The sequence below is a fragment of the Nicotiana tabacum genome, chromosome 5, assembly GCF_000715075.1.
Source record: "Nicotiana tabacum cultivar K326 chromosome 5, ASM71507v2, whole genome shotgun sequence".
NCBI classification, from domain to species: Eukaryota; Viridiplantae; Streptophyta; class Magnoliopsida; order Solanales; family Solanaceae; genus Nicotiana; species Nicotiana tabacum.
The window spans coordinates 26,727,945-26,744,748 of record NC_134084.1 but is presented as its reverse complement, the minus strand read 5'-3'; the positions used below and the strand labels follow the sequence as shown (position 1 = coordinate 26,744,748).

Sequence of the window (16,804 nt, the reverse complement as noted above, 5' to 3'; positions counted from 1 at the left end):
CCGAAATTCGCCAAAATATCGACTTCGCCAATTCAAGCCTAAATCGACTACGTACCTCCAAAATTCATTTCGATCATGCTCTTAAGTCACAAATCACCTCCCGAAGCTAACCAAACCATCGGAACTCACATCCGAGCCCTCTAACACATAAGTCAACATCCGATTGACTTTTCCAACTTAAACTTCCTTAAAAGAGACTAAGTGTCTCAAATCTTACCAAAATCATTTCGGATTCGATCTGACCAATCTGATACCACAAAATACGGATGAACAAAGCATAATGAAATAAAAAATAGGGAAAATGGAGCAGTAACTCATGAGACGACTGGCCGGATTATCACAGGACTAGTAGTCCACCCACCAGAAGATGTCATGTCATTTAAGACGATAATAGATATAGTTAGAGACTATTGATATAGCTTTTCAAAATTTATATGAAAATTTCCGAAGGATTCAAAATGGTTGAAGCATATAGTCCAAAGTCTCGAGAAATGTACTCGATCAGATTACTAAAATGTTTATACAGTTTAAAACAATTAGGTTGCATGTGATATAATCGCCTCAATGAATATTTGATTAATGTCGGTTATATAAATGATGTCATTTATCCACGTGTTCTTATAAAAAATCAACATCAAATTACATTATACTCATTGTTTATTTTGATGATATAAATCTTATAATAACTCTAAAAGATCTCTAAAAGGCAATTGAATATCTTAAGAAAGAATTTGAGATGAAAGATCTTGGAAAGACAACTTTGTCTTGGTCTGCAAATTGAACATTTAGAAGACATAATCTTTATCTATCAATTTACCTATACAGAAAAGATCTTAAAATGCTTTTCCATGGACAAAGTGCGCTAACGGTTGTTCGATTACTTGAAGTAAATAAGGATCCATTCCAACCTCCCGAAGAAGATGAGGATTTCCTTAGTTCTGAAATACCCTATCTTAGTGCAATTGGTGCACTTATGTATTTTGCTAATGCTATAAGGCTTGACATTGCATTTTTTGTTAAGTTACTAGAAAGATATAGCTCTTCTCCTACAAGAAAACATTAGAATGAGATTAAGTATATATTGCAATATTTAAAAGGCAATCTTGATATAGGTTTGTTTTATGCTAACAAAGGTAGTGCAGATCGGGTTGGTTATGTAGATGTAGGTTTTTTATATGATCCCCATAAAGCTCGATCTCAAACTGATTACGTGTTCACATGTGTAGGTATTATCATATCATGGCGCTCCACAAAGCAATCTATTGTTACTACTTCTTCAAATCATGCTGAGATAATAGCTATTCATGAAGCAAGTATGGAATGCGTATGGTTGTTCAGCGATTCATTTCATTCGAGAAAAATATAGTTTGGAATGTGATAAAAGACCCACAATTTTATATGAAGACAGTATTGCATGCATAGCCCAATTGAAGGGAGGATTCATAAAAGAAAATAGAAATATATTTCACCAAAATTATTCTTCACACATGATTATCAGAAGAATGGTAATATCGATGTGCAGGAAATCCGTTCAAGTGACAATCCGACAGATTTATCACCAAATATTTGCGAACTTCAACTTTTGAGAAGATGGTATACAAGAATGGAATTCAAAGACTCAAATATTTGAAATAAGATTTTCGTCAGGGGAAGTAAAAACGCGTTGTACTCTTTTTCCCTTATTAAGGTTTTTTCCATAGGTTTTTTCTTATAAGGTTTTTAATGAGGCAACTACTACTAAATATGTGTACTCTTTTTCCTTCACTAGGATTTTTTCCACCGGATTTTTCCTAGTTAGATTTTAATGAGGCACATTATCTTTTAATGAACATCTACGGGGGAGTGTTATCAATATATTATATTGTGGTCAGGCCGACTATGTTGTATGAGGCGGAGTGTTGGCTGGTCAAGACGTCCCATATCCAGAAGATGAAGGTGGAGGAGATGAGGATGTTGAGGTGAATATTTGATATACCAGGTTAGATAAACCTAGAAATGAAGTTATCCAAGACAAGTTGGGTGTGGCCCCTACGGATGACAAGATGCGGGAGGAGAGACTAAGATGATTTGGGCATGTGAAGAGGAAAAACACTAATGCTCTAGTGAGGACGTGTGAGAAGCTGGCATTGGAGGACTAACGTAGAGGTAGAGGCAGGCCGAAGAAGTATTGGGGGGATGTGATTAGGCAAGATATGACATTGCTCCATCTCATTGAGGACATGACCATGGATAGGAAGGTGTTGAGGTTGAGAATAAAGGTAAAGGGTTAGGTAGTCGAGTGTTGTCCTTGTTTGTAGCAGTAGCTTTGACACACCACTTGGTGCCTTTCGTGTTATTTTTCGTACCCCTAGTCTTCGGTTACTACTTGATGTTGTCTTGTGTTTCGGTTTTTTGATTGCATTACCTTTTGCTAGTTTTGTATTTTTGCTTTGGATGTCAGATCGGTTTGCTTGTTATTTCCCCTCCCCTCTCCCCTTCCTAAGCCGAGGGTCTACCGAAAACAGCCTTTTTGTCTTTTTAAAGTCGGGGGTAAGATCTGCGTACACTCTATCCTCCCCAGACCCTATTTGTGGACTACATTGGGTATTATATTGTTGTTGTTATATTGTGGATGTTTATTTAGTACTTTGTTGTAAATAAGCTTCACGAAGAAGCTTATCCATATTGGACTCCGCCGTAAATATGTTTATCTATTTAGTACTCTATTGGAAATTAGCCTCCTAAAGAAGCTTATCATTTCGATATTATGTTGTGGATAAGTATTACTTCCTTTCGAAAATTATCTATAGCTGCTTGTAAGCTGCTTACACAACAGCTTACGGTAGGAGCTTACAAACAACTTACACAGCAGCTTACGGTAGCAATTTACAAGCAACTTATACAACATCTTACGCATCAACTTCCTTTCTTCTGCAAATAGAGAAAATTTTAGTATAACACAGTTTGAAGTTAAAAAATATATCATTATTTCTATATACTTGTTTTTGATTTATTTACTTTATAGTCTTTATTTCATAACATAAATTAAATTTTTAAATTGAAATATTAAATTATTTGGTTTTATTATAAATATTACTCCAGATGCTGGTAAGAATTTCTTTTTTGCTATTCCACCAACATCTACTTCACATATTTTACCTGCAAATCAACAGTAGAACAAAGAGAGCTGGTGGGCAAGATGGGTTCACAATACCATAGCCTAAAAAGGCTCGTCTCCTACAAAAGTTACTACTTACTTGCAGAGACAGAGACAGAACCCTCATCTCTTACAATATGGTTGAACAACTTGAGAACCCATCTTCTCTTCTTCCTCCTTCTGATCCCCCAGAGTCACAGCCAAAGCCACAGCCTCCACCGTCTGATCCAATTCCTATTCCTTCATCACAACCATCAGATCCAGCAACAACCCCACCTCCTCGAACTGGGTTCAATCCCAGCAGAAGTAAGTGTAAGATTTGTAGAATCTAATTTGCCTTATATTATTTTAATTAATGTACTATGGGTCTTAAGGAATGGATATAGAGAATTTTTAAGCCAACCCAATTAGCTTTTTTGGGGATGAGGGCAATTAATTCTTCTTTTTCCCTGGAAAAAAACCCTTCATATATTTCTGCCATCATTCTAAAGGGGAGATATCCCCCCCCCCCCCTTTTTCTTTGATCTTTTAGTCTTAATAGAAACTTATGTGAAATTTGCTACAAATTACTTCGTATTGGAATGAACGGGTTTTAAGATCCAGGAAGATGTTCAAGATTTAATATATGTGTATAAAAAGTAATGTTTGACCTATACACACTGTATAATTTTCTGGCGATGGGCGCTCAATCTTTTGCCAGACAGTTGTGGATAGTGGAGCTAAGTTGAAGAAAGAGGGTTCAATTAAATCCCTTTTGTCGGAAAACTACACTATGCAAATAGGGCAAAACCCTATCTTTTTGTTATATTTAAACGGTTGAATCCCCTAGACTTAAAGAAAATTCTAGTGAAGTGGCAAAAGGGGTTCAGAAATTGCTTTAGGTCATAGGTTGATATCCCACGTGACGTTCTTAATAGTTTTGAATTCCCTTGAATAAATTCCTAGCTCCATCACTCTCCGCCCTGGTTCGAGTAAAACGACTAATATAACAACAACAACCCAGTGAAATTCCACGGGTAAGGGGTCTGGGGAGGGTAGTGTGTATGCAAACCTTACCCCTACCCCGATGAAGTAGAGAGGTTGTTTCCCAAAATGACTGATATAAAGGAATTATATTTCTGCCCATTATTTTTGATATAATGTTTAGGATTTAATATTTGCTGACACTATGGATGAAAATTTTCAGATTTAGTTTGGAAGTAATCTGATATGGTGATGGTGAGGAAAGGGGTGTAATTGGTGAAATTTCATATATCTGTTTACATCCTCACGTTTGTCAAAATTACGCATTGAGTCTTGCTAATTGTTCATAGTAATATCTTTGGGAAGTACCTTACATAATTTCCTGTTATTTAAGAACTAGTGATTAGAATGTCCTGTTTGTTAACGTTGGGATTAGAATTTTTAGCTTCAGTTTGAAAACTACCTAATTGGTGTACTGGGATTTGGTTTTCCTCTGAATCGGCGACGGAGAAGAGGGATGTAATTGTATGGTCTTGGATGTATTACATCATTGTGTTTGCCAAATTTTGCATTATTGTTTTTAACTACAGTAATGTTGTAATTTTATAATGTTATTAGTTGTTTTATCTTTTTATATGCCAGTAGGAAATGTAGACAACCTCTAGTGTTAGAAAACCTAATCTTTTATGATATTTGGACCAACATGCATGGGCTTAAATGAAGCAACATGGCCAGTGAGGATTCACATAGCCGACCTCAACTTGTTTGTGATTGATGTGTAGTTGTTATTGTATCTTTTTTGGCTGTTTTTTTCCTATTAGTTTCTTTTGTTTCTCTTTTGTAGCTGAGACACTTTAGGGGTTTCAAGCCAATACTTCAATATTTATTACTTGCACTTTGTTCACCTAAGGAATTCTTCAACAGATTTACTTGAACCCTAAAGGCCAGAAACAATGTTCATTAATAATAAACTAAAGATTTGTTTGTTTTATTTTCTATTTCTCCTTTTCTTGGGAGGGTTGGAGGTGGGTTGAGATAATAATCAAAGAATGAACATTGCAATAATATGTCACTTCTTGCTCATGGCGGGAAGAGTCGCAGTTAAAGGGCCACAGAATTCTAGATACAATCCTACCTGTCAAAGAAAAGAATTATCTAGTTATAATCCTAAAACTAAAAATAAAAATCAATCTTAAAAAGGTTGTATTGTAAACTTTTACCTTCTTGGTATCTGATTATAATTTATGTGAAAACAGAACTTTTCATCTTCATATTGGTTGACTTCTCATTTTCTTTCTTTCCGCTGCCCATTTATTGTGTCTCTTTGGCCAACTTGCAGTGGTGATCTGTTGCAATAGATTAAACTAATTGTCAGTTTTAGTCTCTTGAACAATTATCTTCCAATGAGATAAGATGGTGGTTAACTGTAATAGATAACTAGTTATCAGTTTGTCTCTTGAACACTTATCTTCCAATGATATATGACAAACAAATAATATCACCTTCAAGGAAGTCAGTGACTGCGTATTTGTTGATCGAAATGTTTGTGCCCAAAAGAAAAAATTGTGTTAGATTTGGCATAAAGGAGAGTTAGATTTGTTTAATCTTACATGTGCTGTTTCTTCTTGGATATTACAGTGATTGGTATCATCAGAAGGAAGGCCATGATAAAAGACTTAGCTGCTATATACCATGCAGAGTGCCTTGCATATTGTCAAGAACTTTTGGAACTTCAAAAAAAAGTGGAAGAGGTTAGAAATATAGTCCTGCAACTTTGTTCATTTCACTTTGATGGAGGCCCCTGCTTTCTCGTGGCTTGTGAAATCCCAACTTTCATGGAATAATTGAAACCTATTATTTAGACTGAGTATAATATTCATGAGATTAATATTTAGCATCAGTATAACATGGTCTTAACAGTGACGTTATGCTTGTAAATTTTCTTGTCTTTCTCGAACTAGAGGATCTTTACAGTTTTATTTTTATATTTTAGCAAGATGGGTGTGAGTTGTTTTCATGTGCAAACTCTTGTATATCTTGTTGTCCTGGTCCATAATTCCTGTGTTTTGATTATCAGTCTATTATGATGTTTGACTTGCAATTCTACTTTTCGCTAGATGGTCTTATTTGCTTGAATGGTGTTCCTGGCTCCGCCTTTTTTCCCTACCTGTAGACGTATAATGGTGTTCCTGGCTCCGCCTTTTTTCCTGTGATCTTGATTTAAAGATTTTCTAGCTCTTATTTGTAAATACATTGTCGAAAACAAAAAATGGTATACATACATTGCCGAGAAGTATATACCATCATCAGAGAAAAGAGAGGACTTAGGGAATCGTGGTTGGAAATTATAAGAGAAGGATCTTGTACTTTTATATGTGTTGATGAGCAGATGATGTTTTTAACCATCTGATAATAGGTGAACTATAATTGAAAGAGGAGCAAAACTGAAGAGGCTAGATAAGAAGCTTATGAGAAGAAGATGCAAGAATTTTATTCTGTCAAAGAAAATGAGAATGTTCCAATTTAAATGAACACGCAGGTCACCGAGGTTATAGATTCTTTTTCTGGTAATACAAACCAGCTCTAATGCTCTTAACAACTCAAACAGTATAATAAAACACCTCAACTCCTAATTAAAGTCTTGTCTTTTTTAGGCCTTATTTGTTCTTACCTTGATAGCTACTCTTCTATCCCAATTGTTCTCTAGACTCTTAGGTCCTGTAAAAATTGGAAAGGAATCCTCTTTTGCAATACTTTTCTAACTCCTTAGTTCCAGTTTCTAGTACAATGCTTGCTTGTTTTGTAAATTACCAAATGTCATTTGCGTGGGGAAAAGCTCAAGAGAATATTTCCTTGCTTCTTGCTTTTGATATATTCATTATCATAATAACCTTTCTTTTTCCTTCCAAATGCTTTCAGTCATTGATTAACGCCAAACCTGCAGAAGATTCAAGGAGAGAAACGATGAGGCCCCCAAAACGTATGAAGAAAGCTCGTTAGCATGTAATGTAAGATATGCTTGTGCTCTATTCTATTCGTTCTTGAAAACTTTTCTCTTGCCTTTTTTACATGAGCAATCTGGAAAACTGTTGTTTACTGATTCCAGAAAGCCAAAAGTTTGTTAAACGTATCTTCTCTTCTTCTTTTTATCTAAAATTGGATGAACTCTCTTGATCTGTCAGGAAAAAAGAATTCACATTATCTAATATCAACGCAGAGGATGCATTTTTTGTCATTCAGTTGGGAGCCACAGCTTAGTTCCTGATTCGGCAATGGACTCTATGCATATATTACAAACCCTTCTATATGGCTGGAACCACGATGCAGAATTTTCACAGTCACACAGCTATTCTATCTGTAGCCGGTAGAGTTTGATTGGTTGTATTATATAGTTATATTGTATTGAGTGGAAAACTTAAAAAATAGCATTAATTGGTAATGTTTTGCTGTGAAGTGTCTACAGCAAACACTACCACATGAAAATTGAAAAGGTGGAGAGAATATCTTATGATTCTTTGTCTTTTTGCTTTCAGATTTCACTAGCATTACTAATCCGGATTTGCGCGGAATATATCTATAAAGAAAATTATTTTATCTTTCTGAAACTAAAAATATATTCAGCATATGTTTCCGTTATTCAGCACTATTACATAATCCATATCTTCTAAATAAATGATGCTAGAGAATTATATTTAAATTGTGAATTATATTTTTGTATAAATTCTCATTCAAATTAAAAGTATATTAAATAAAAGGAGTATTTAAAAAAAATCAAAATTATAATATCGAAATCTCATTAAGAGATGCATGTAAGATTTCGTATCGAATACATTACTTTTGATGTTTAAGTTGTAACGACGTTGCAGATAACTTTCATATTATGGTATATGTCATACTTTTCGTATTATTCATAATCGAATTATAATTTATAAGTAATTTTGTGATTTTAATGTAATTTTTATAACTATTTTTTATTTTATACTATCTTAAAAGTCTTGAAATTAGTAAAATTTGAAGATCCATGGGACTTACGCCCCATGTCTCAGGGGTTACATCTCGCCTCATCAGCGGTAAAACGCCTCGCCTCACGCCCCCGCCTTTTAAAACATTGATTCTAAGTTATGTTACCTAATATTTATCACCTTGAAGTTTGAATTGCAAAAAGGAATATTTTTGTATACGGTGCTAAATAAAGGACTAAAGGCATATAAACTTCGAAGACTACTTAAACAAAAGCTTCAAACATGTTCAATATAAAATAGTAATAATAATCACTATATAAATCATAAAACTAATTAACAATTTAATTAACTAATATTTAGGATTTTTTATGTCTACTATCTATTTGTCACTTTGAGCTACCTACAATTTTTAACCTTATACAATGAAAATGAAAGATTCTATTTCATTTTAGAAAGAATTTTGGTGAAATGTCATTCGCTTTTTTTATCCTTTAAAAATAGAGTTCACATTGAACACAATAGTCATTTCATTATTTTTTAGTATTAGGACTTTAAAATTAACTAAAATGTGAATTATTATATTTTTCCTTATTAGAAGTATGTAATATACCAAATTTATAAATTGAAAGTAGTAACATAGCAAATCACGTGAGGAACCATTGAGCACTTTGAACTTCCTTTAGGTTTTAGGAGCTTTTTTTTGTTTGTTATTAAATTTTAACCAATCAAGTATTCATAATCTTTTAGGTGAAACTTTCGACCACTTTTAACTTAAAAATTTCACTTTAAGGTTAGCTTTCAGTAGTAATGTAATATTGCCGCGAATAAAAAAACGTATAAGAATCAAATTCGACAATTGATGCAACAATATTATCGTTGGATAAAAAAGGAAAAAGTAGATTAGATTTGGGATTCAACAATTAAAATAACATTTTATTGTTGGAATATATCGAATAAGTTTACATATTTATTTTTAAATTTTGACAAATTCAAGATATGGTTTTAATTTTCATTCTCTAGGAAAGATGGAAACAATTTCTTCATAAATTAGAATAAAGCTTAAAGTTATCTATTAATTATATGCCATTATCTCTATACACCTATTTTAACTAAATTCATCAGCAATTTCAAAAGATATTGAATTTAGCTGCTGCATTAATGTAACAATATTTATTTTCATCATTTAGACAAATGTTATTTTAAGGTCAATCACTATTTTTATTGATTGACGCATTATACACAGACTAGTTGTGGAAAAGCATTAGACAACTTGTGTTTTTTCCATTAAAAAAATATATGCAACAAAACTAACAGCAATTTTTTAATAGCCGAAACTCTCTCCAAAAAAGATACAACTATCTTCTTTCACTTGTTTCATAATACTATTTCAGAAAAGGCCCTTATTCTGCTATAGTCCATATTTTCAAAGCAAGACAAGCTTATGACAATTGCTTTGCTTTCTTTTTTCTTGAAAATTCCTGCTATAAACTAACAGCAGTTTTTAATACATGTTTGAAGCTAAAAATCAATGACCAAACCAAACTTCATTCCATGTAAAAACTTACATTTGCAGATTGCAAAAAGAATAGATACAAGGGTGGACAACGTTCGGCATGATACTATACTTTCTGTTATTACAAAACCTGACAGTATAAGAGAGCCTAACTTGTAAGGTGCCTTGTGAACTCGATTATGATCTGCGCTGCACCTGCTGCTGCTTAATCTTATCATAACCAGCCACAACACGAGAAGGAAGAAGATGGAAGTCGACCTGTTTGACGTATGTATTCAACTTGCTCTGTAGTTTTTTCAGCTTGCTGATTTCTTCTAGCTTCAGCTGCAGCTCGCTTTTCTTCTGATCTTTGTCTTGCCATTGCGATCTTCTTCACCATCTTTGCTTGAGCTTGTGCTCTCATTTGTTCGACTTGTGCCTGAATAATACATACAATGATGCAAAATAACATATGAATTTTGTAATAAGTTGACTCCTGAATCATTACCTCAAGTGGTAACAGTTCAATATGATGTTAAATGGCCTCAGTATGAGCACATAACTCGGGTTGGTTAAATTCCTAGGTGTCTCAGTAGCAAAGTTCAATATACAACCAACCATCCATAATCAAGTTCAGATCATTTAAACACGTTCAAGAAATTTCAAGAACAAGGCTACTTAATCATGGTATAACATAATTTACTAAATGGATAATAAGATGCACCTCTATTTTCCTCATCTCTGCTTCTAGCTTTGCTTTCTGCTGGCTTTCCCAAGCTTGGATTTTTATCTCTTCACGCTTATAACTGGAATATCAACGATCTTTCTGTTAATTTATAATTTAACAGTAGAACATAGATTTAAAAATGTGTTTGATATTGGCGCAAACCTTGCAGAGTGCTTTGACTTTTCAGCTTCCTCCCAAGCAGCTGCCCTTTTAGCATATTCCATCCGTGCAACCTCAGCTGCTTCAGCCTCGCTCTTATCCTTCTCATCCTTGCTCGCCCAAGCAGCTATATTCATTTTACCGAGTTGGACACCAAGGGCTACAATCTCTTTTCTTGTCTTCATCTTTAATTCTTCCTCCGACAATTCTTTTTTATTGTTTTCTGTTGAATTTTGAGAAGCATTGCCGATGCAATTCTCTGTAGGCGTTGGCGTTGGCGCTGGCTCTCCTCTACGAGGTGTAGATGGGATTGAAGAAGTAGGGCTGCGGATTGGGGTCGTTGCGTCAACAGGTGTAGCTGTTCTTGAAGGCTCCTGACTTGGAATAGGAGTCATTTCTGTTCCCATGTCTCTCATCGAGACTGATCTTATTGCGGGGAAAACTGCATCAATGTTCAAACAAACAGTTTACATCAGCACAGTATTATCAATGACCTATATAAGAGGGAAATCATCAACTTAGTCAACATATCAATCTGAATGTAGTGTATGGCAGCGGCAGAGCTAGAAGCATAAATACGGGTTAAGCGGAACCCAATAGCTTTTGCTCAAATATTGTTTGTGTATTACAAAAATTACTAAATGTCAACAAGTAATAAATACAGAACCCAGTTGTTAGCACTTGAAGTCGTCTTTCTAAAATCTAGAACCCAGAACGTTGAAATCCTAACCCCTGGTCTATAGGAACTTCATCACAGTTCAAATGGCATAATTTTAAGCTCTATCCCACCCATAACCTTTGTTGATTTTTAGCAGATCTTTAACAAGTTTTTATGTATCATTAAACAGAAGCGTAGTCACTTAAGTAATCATACCAACAGACTGCCCAAGAAAAAGCTGGTCATTGTATTGGTTAAAGGTCGACAACTGGTCAAACCGTCTTAGCGTGAATGGAACGACAAATACACGTGTGTCCTTTGGCACATACCAGGCAACAATCTTTTCCTAATGTATCAATTCTACTTGAGGCACTATGATAGCCGTCATTCCTTGCAACCACCTGAGTTCGTAGGATTGGCAGTGCTCCATCTGAAAATCCTACAAATCGATCTAAAATACACCTTGCATCGCATAAGCTTGTCGCTAGATGCCTACAGAAAATGATCTGACAATTCTGCATGCCTCTAAGAATGCATCAAAATTCTACTTGAGGCACACAATGTCCATTACACTCCAACCGTTAATGTTAGTAGGACAGACAATAGTTCATCCGAAAACCCCAACAACTCACCCTCTCTCCTACTGCTTTTCCTCTCCCCTCCTCTCCTGGTGATGGTATAAAACTTTTTTAGAATATTAACATTAAGTTAAGGAATCTAAAATCAACATTTAGGAACAAAAGAAGCCATAATGTACCTGTTCTATCTTCTGTTAAACTCTTTGTACAAGAAGAATCCCTATTGACCACCTCTGTCAAATCCTTACTTTCAGGGCAAAGATCAAGTGACACGGCATTCGCACCATTTCCTTGACTATGAGAACCAGGTTGATCAAAAGCAAACTTCTCGGGCACTATCTGATTTGCAGGTTGACAAAAATCAACCTTCTTAACTGCTAACTTACTTTCATAACCACTAGATTCCGGAGCTACTCTAACCATGCTTGCGGCAGGCCCCCGGTGTGCTTGGTTCTGTAAATGAACCTTTTTCGAATAATTAGCTTGCACATTTTGCCTATTCATTATCCACTTCTCTGCATCATTCCACTTGGAAGACATGGGCCGTGAAAACGACCTTGTTGTCATGGAATGGTGGTGCATTGATCTCTCCCCTTTATGAAACTCGAAGCTGGATGTACTATCATAATCGATATTCTCATCTTCACATCCTTTAACTGGATGAACCGAACTAGAATTTCCGCCATCTATTTTAGAAAATTGCTGCCTTTTTGCACGAGCAGCTTCCGAAGTTTCCTTTGGCAGGCATGAATTTGAAGTCTCATCACCTTGACTAGAATTTAGCAATGAATTTCCTGGCAATTTATTTGCAGTAACTTCTATATTGGAATCTGCACAATAAAAAAAGCGGTTTCCCAGTTAAGTTAAAGTGTTTCTAAAACATATTTCTTCTCCTAGCAACTCAACACAAATTCAACATGAGTTACAGTGGAAAATAATTTTACACTATCATGTTATTAAAAGCTAATTACAGGTAATGCATATAGCAAATGTGGATTGGCAACTGAAAAATAAGATTTTAAACTATTAGTGTATATAACATAAATCTTAATAATTAGACCCTTCCAAGATAACATATAGTACTATCCCAGAGGCACATATCCAAGCTACAAGTTTCTCATGCTGCAAAAAGTAGAAATTGACAAAAGTGGTCCCTTATGTTTATGGTAGGTGTAAAATAACCCCTTAAATATACACTAAACAGTTTTGGTCCTTTAAATTTGCAGCACTTTAGTCTCCATCAAATATTTAACAAACTATGGTGGTTAGATTTGACAGAAACTGGGGGAAAAGGTGGGATGCAACAATTCACTAAAATATTCAAACTTCCACCAGAGTCGAGGGATTGCTATATCAAGAGGCTATTTCCACAAGGTAAGAGCAAAGGCCTGCGCGTACACGCTACACTCCCCAGATCTCACTACGTTACACTGGGTATGTTGTTGTTTGTCAAACTTCCACTAGATTTTATAGCTAACAAAAAATTTATTTCAACATCAGTAAATTTGAATGAAGAAATTAACATACATTCATCCTCAAAATCTCCACTTTGGGTAGCCAACAAACTGTTTTTGACAAACTCAGAATCCTCAAGCCTAGCAGGAGAAGTTCTTGAAGAATTACTATTTGATCCTTCTTTCTTCTTCTGATTGTGAGCTCCAATTAGTTTCATCCTTAACTTACTTGGAGATAATATACCATTCTGCAAGTAACAAACAAAACAAAAAAAATATTAAAAACCAAGCAATTTTACATCACATAAAGCAATTTTAAAAAACACTCACCTTAGAATTTTTCAAAAAGATTAAAACTTTATAACCAAATCTTTAAAAAAAGCTAATTGAAAAACTTTCACATTGAGTTAGAAACATAATTCTTGACAGCCGCTTTAAACCCCAGATCAACATATCATTTTTAAAAGCACAAATAAAGACAAACAAAGTACATTAAGAAATGGAGTTAGTACCTGCACTTTGTGAATCCTCTCGTACTCCATTTAGATTGTCTCTCTGTATCTTCTAAGCTACTGTGTGTGTGAGAGAGAGAGAGAGAGTTTCTCTTCTTTTCTGCTGTGGAATTGCTGACTGCAGAGTGTGTGTTTTTGTTTTGTAGAGGGTGATGGGAGTTGTAAAATTAAATCTTGAGGTCGGCGATTATTTGCCGATTCTTTGACCTTTGACTGGCTGTGATGTTGTTTGTCTCGGCCGATTAGTTTTCCCCTTTTACTGTACCTTTTTTTAAAAAGAAATGCATTTAAAATAAGTTTGCATTTCACACTTGCCTTAAGAAATTGCTAAAGACACATACCACTAAATGATTTGCTTATTAAAGAAAAAGTAGTAATAATATAAACAATTTTGGTCATTCAATATGTGTAGTGGTAATTGTTGCTCATAAGTCATAACTACTAGCTATTCGTCTAGCTTACCATAGTGAACTTTAAAAAAAAAGTTAAATTTGGTGGCACTAAGTTTTTGTTACGTGCGATTTTCGTAAAAGGGTCGTGCCATAAAAATTTATTGTATATATTTTACTTTGTATTTTTATAAAAGATTATTTTTCCTGCTCAAACTCGTAACACCCTGATCATATAATAACAACTTCAACATTGAATCATCGTCAGGAAGCCAAGTGGTTCGTGACTTCCTTTTTTATTTTCCTAGCTCAGCTCAGTTTTTTATTAGAGTTCTTTGTACCTTTCCTATGTGCTAAAACTCGATTAAATTGCAGGTATCATTTATGTATTCTGCAAATATTTTTTACACTGTAAGGGCACGTAACTAAACTCATTTCACCAATATCTTAATTTTTGCAATTACTTTTTAGAAACATTTCAACATTTTCCAAATCGAACTAGAAACAGAAAATCATGTATACGGTCGCCCGATTTTGCGGGCTCGAGGAGTCACATCAAACTTGAAGTTCAGGATGGATCGAGTTCGAGTTCAAGCCCGATCGATGGACCAAACTCGAGCCCGATGATAGAGTACAAGACTCGAGGATCGAAGTACGCAATGAGCATCAAAGTCGAGTACGACCAACCTCGAGATGATGCCGTTATAGGTTCGTAACAAAAAGAGCAAGATTCTAGCCACGTCCCCAAGATCATGACGTAAATTCCGGAATAGATTCGTACGAGTTAATACGAATTCGTACTAGGCGGTTAGATAGTTGTCCCAATAAGATTCCTTACTGTAAATAGAAATATACCTTATTTAGGGTTCTCCTGCTATATAAAAGGGACTTCAATCATTTGTAATCATCATCAATCATTGACAAAAGAATATCCTCTCTTACTTTCTTGTTCATTGCTCGTCAGAATTGTCCTTTAACTTTATTGTTCTTGACCTACCTCGAGGCCACCTTAGCTCGAGGTTGAGACTGGCTTGCACACTGGTTTGATTTTACTTATTTCTTCGATTTATACATTAGATTTCTTGGTTATTAATTAGTATTGAACTAAATCACATATCTTTAAAACTATAAACAAATTTAATTGTTACTCATATTTTCGAGGTAAACAGTTTGGCGCCCACCGTAGGGCTAAAGATAATAGTGGTTATTTCAGTACTGATTCTGATAACACATGTTATTTTCATACGTGTTCTTGTCAAGAATTTTTGTTCTCAGATTAAAACATGTCAAACTCGCAAAATGTACCTGTGCACAGAGATGATGGTCTTGGATTTCATGGGAAAAACAATAACGTAGGCCTCTTTCAGCTTAACCTCCTCTTGAAGCTGCTCCACCAGCTCGCCCTTTTGCTGGGCCTGCAAAGTCGAGAGCGTTAATCACTAAATCAAATGAACATGTGACTAACTCCCAAAAGGTCGCATTACCTTCTCAATGAGTTTGGTTTGTTCCTGATGAGCCCTCGCCAGTTCAGCTTGAAGATCGTTGATCTCCCCCTCCTTTTTGACATAGAGGATCTTAAGGCTGTCCATCTCTTCAGCGAGCTTCTTGAGTCGTCCTCACATCGAGCAAGCTTGGCTCGAGACTTGGAAAATTCTTCTCGATGGATCGTCACGGGCTTCACACTAAAAGAAAAAGTTGGACTGAGAACAACAGAAAAAAACACAGGCGTAATTTTAAGGCAGAAACTTACTTGTTTAAAAAGCCGCTGGGCCTCATAAAAAATGAACAAAGCAATGAAGCATCTGGGTCGAGGCCATTTTTGACCCCCGTAAGCATTCCCGAAAAATTGGTTAACAGAATGTTCGAAAAACAGATAGGTAAATCAATGTAAGTTTACATTGACGATATGTTGGTTAAGTCCCTGCGCATAGAGGACCATTTAACTCATTTGCAGGAAATATTCAAAATCTTGAGGAAGTATAACATGAAGCTTAACCTAGAAAAATGTGCCTTCGGGGTTGGTTTGGGCAAGTTCCTCAGCTTCATGGTATCAAATCGAGGGATCGAAACCAACCTCAACAAGACCAAGGCCATCAAATATATCACTATCGTAAATAGTGTGAAAGTTCTACAAAGGTTAACATGACGGATAGCCTCCTTGGGACGATCTATTTCGAGGTCGTCGAATCGAAGTCACAGGTTCTTTTCCTTGCTCAAAAAGAAAAAGAATTTTGCGTGGACCCCTGAATGCCAGCAAGCATTGGAGTAATTGAATCGATATTTATCAAGCCCACCTCTGCTTCACACTACGAAGGTAGATGAAAAACTTTACTAATATTTGGCAGTGTCTGAGATAGCGGTAAGTGGGGTACTAGTTCGAGAAGATCAAGGTACGCAATTCCTTGTTTATTATGTAAGTTGGACTTTAGGAGATGCCGAAATTAGATACCCACACTTAGAAAAATTAGTGTTTGCATTAATAAGCGTATCTAGAAAGCTAAAGCCATATTTCTAGTGTCACCCAATATGTGTGTTAACCACTTATACTCTCCGAAATGTTTTACATAAGTCCGAGCTATCAGGCCGATTGGCCAAATGGGCAGTCAAACTTGGCGGGTACGATATCGAATATCAACCCCGAACGGCTATCAAGTCTCAAATCTTGGCTGACTTTGTGGCCAATTTTACACCAACCCTCGTGCCCGAAGTGGAAAAAGGACTTCTGATAAAATCGGGTACATCGTCTGGGGTATGGATCCTCTTCACGGACGGTG

General features: G+C 35.4%; 2 protein-coding genes across 6 annotated transcripts; one reads left to right on the top strand and one right to left on the bottom strand.

The window, feature by feature from the left end:
* Positions 1-3,116: 3,116 nt before the first annotated feature.
* LOC107800346 (uncharacterized) lies at positions 3,117-7,711 on the top strand. 5 transcript variants are annotated; one of them, XM_016623528.2, is made up of 4 exons: positions 3,117-3,442; positions 5,738-5,850; positions 7,044-7,107; positions 7,282-7,711. In XM_016623528.2, the coding sequence occupies exons 1-3, from the start codon at positions 3,274-3,276 to the stop codon at positions 7,065-7,067; spliced, it is 306 nt and encodes a 101-aa protein (XP_016479014.1). In that variant the 5' UTR covers positions 3,117-3,273; the 3' UTR covers positions 7,068-7,107; positions 7,282-7,711. The 5 variants fall into 5 exon arrangements, with proteins under 5 accessions (XP_016479014.1, XP_016479005.1, XP_016479008.1 ...); XM_016623519.2 differs by having other exon boundaries at positions 7,019-7,107; XM_016623522.2 differs by having other exon boundaries at positions 3,117-3,448.
* A 1,897-nt stretch (positions 7,712-9,608) lies between these two features.
* LOC107800336 (uncharacterized) lies at positions 9,609-13,792 on the bottom strand. The gene is made up of 6 exons (XM_016623494.2): positions 13,642-13,792; positions 13,203-13,377; positions 11,855-12,505; positions 10,443-10,881; positions 10,278-10,359; positions 9,609-9,992 (listed from the first exon to the last, which is right to left on the bottom strand). Exons 1-6 carry the CDS (start codon positions 13,669-13,671, stop codon positions 9,789-9,791), a joined length of 1,581 nt encoding a protein of 526 aa, XP_016478980.2. The 5' UTR covers positions 13,672-13,792; the 3' UTR covers positions 9,609-9,788.
* Between the last annotated feature and the right edge of the window lie 3,012 nt (positions 13,793-16,804).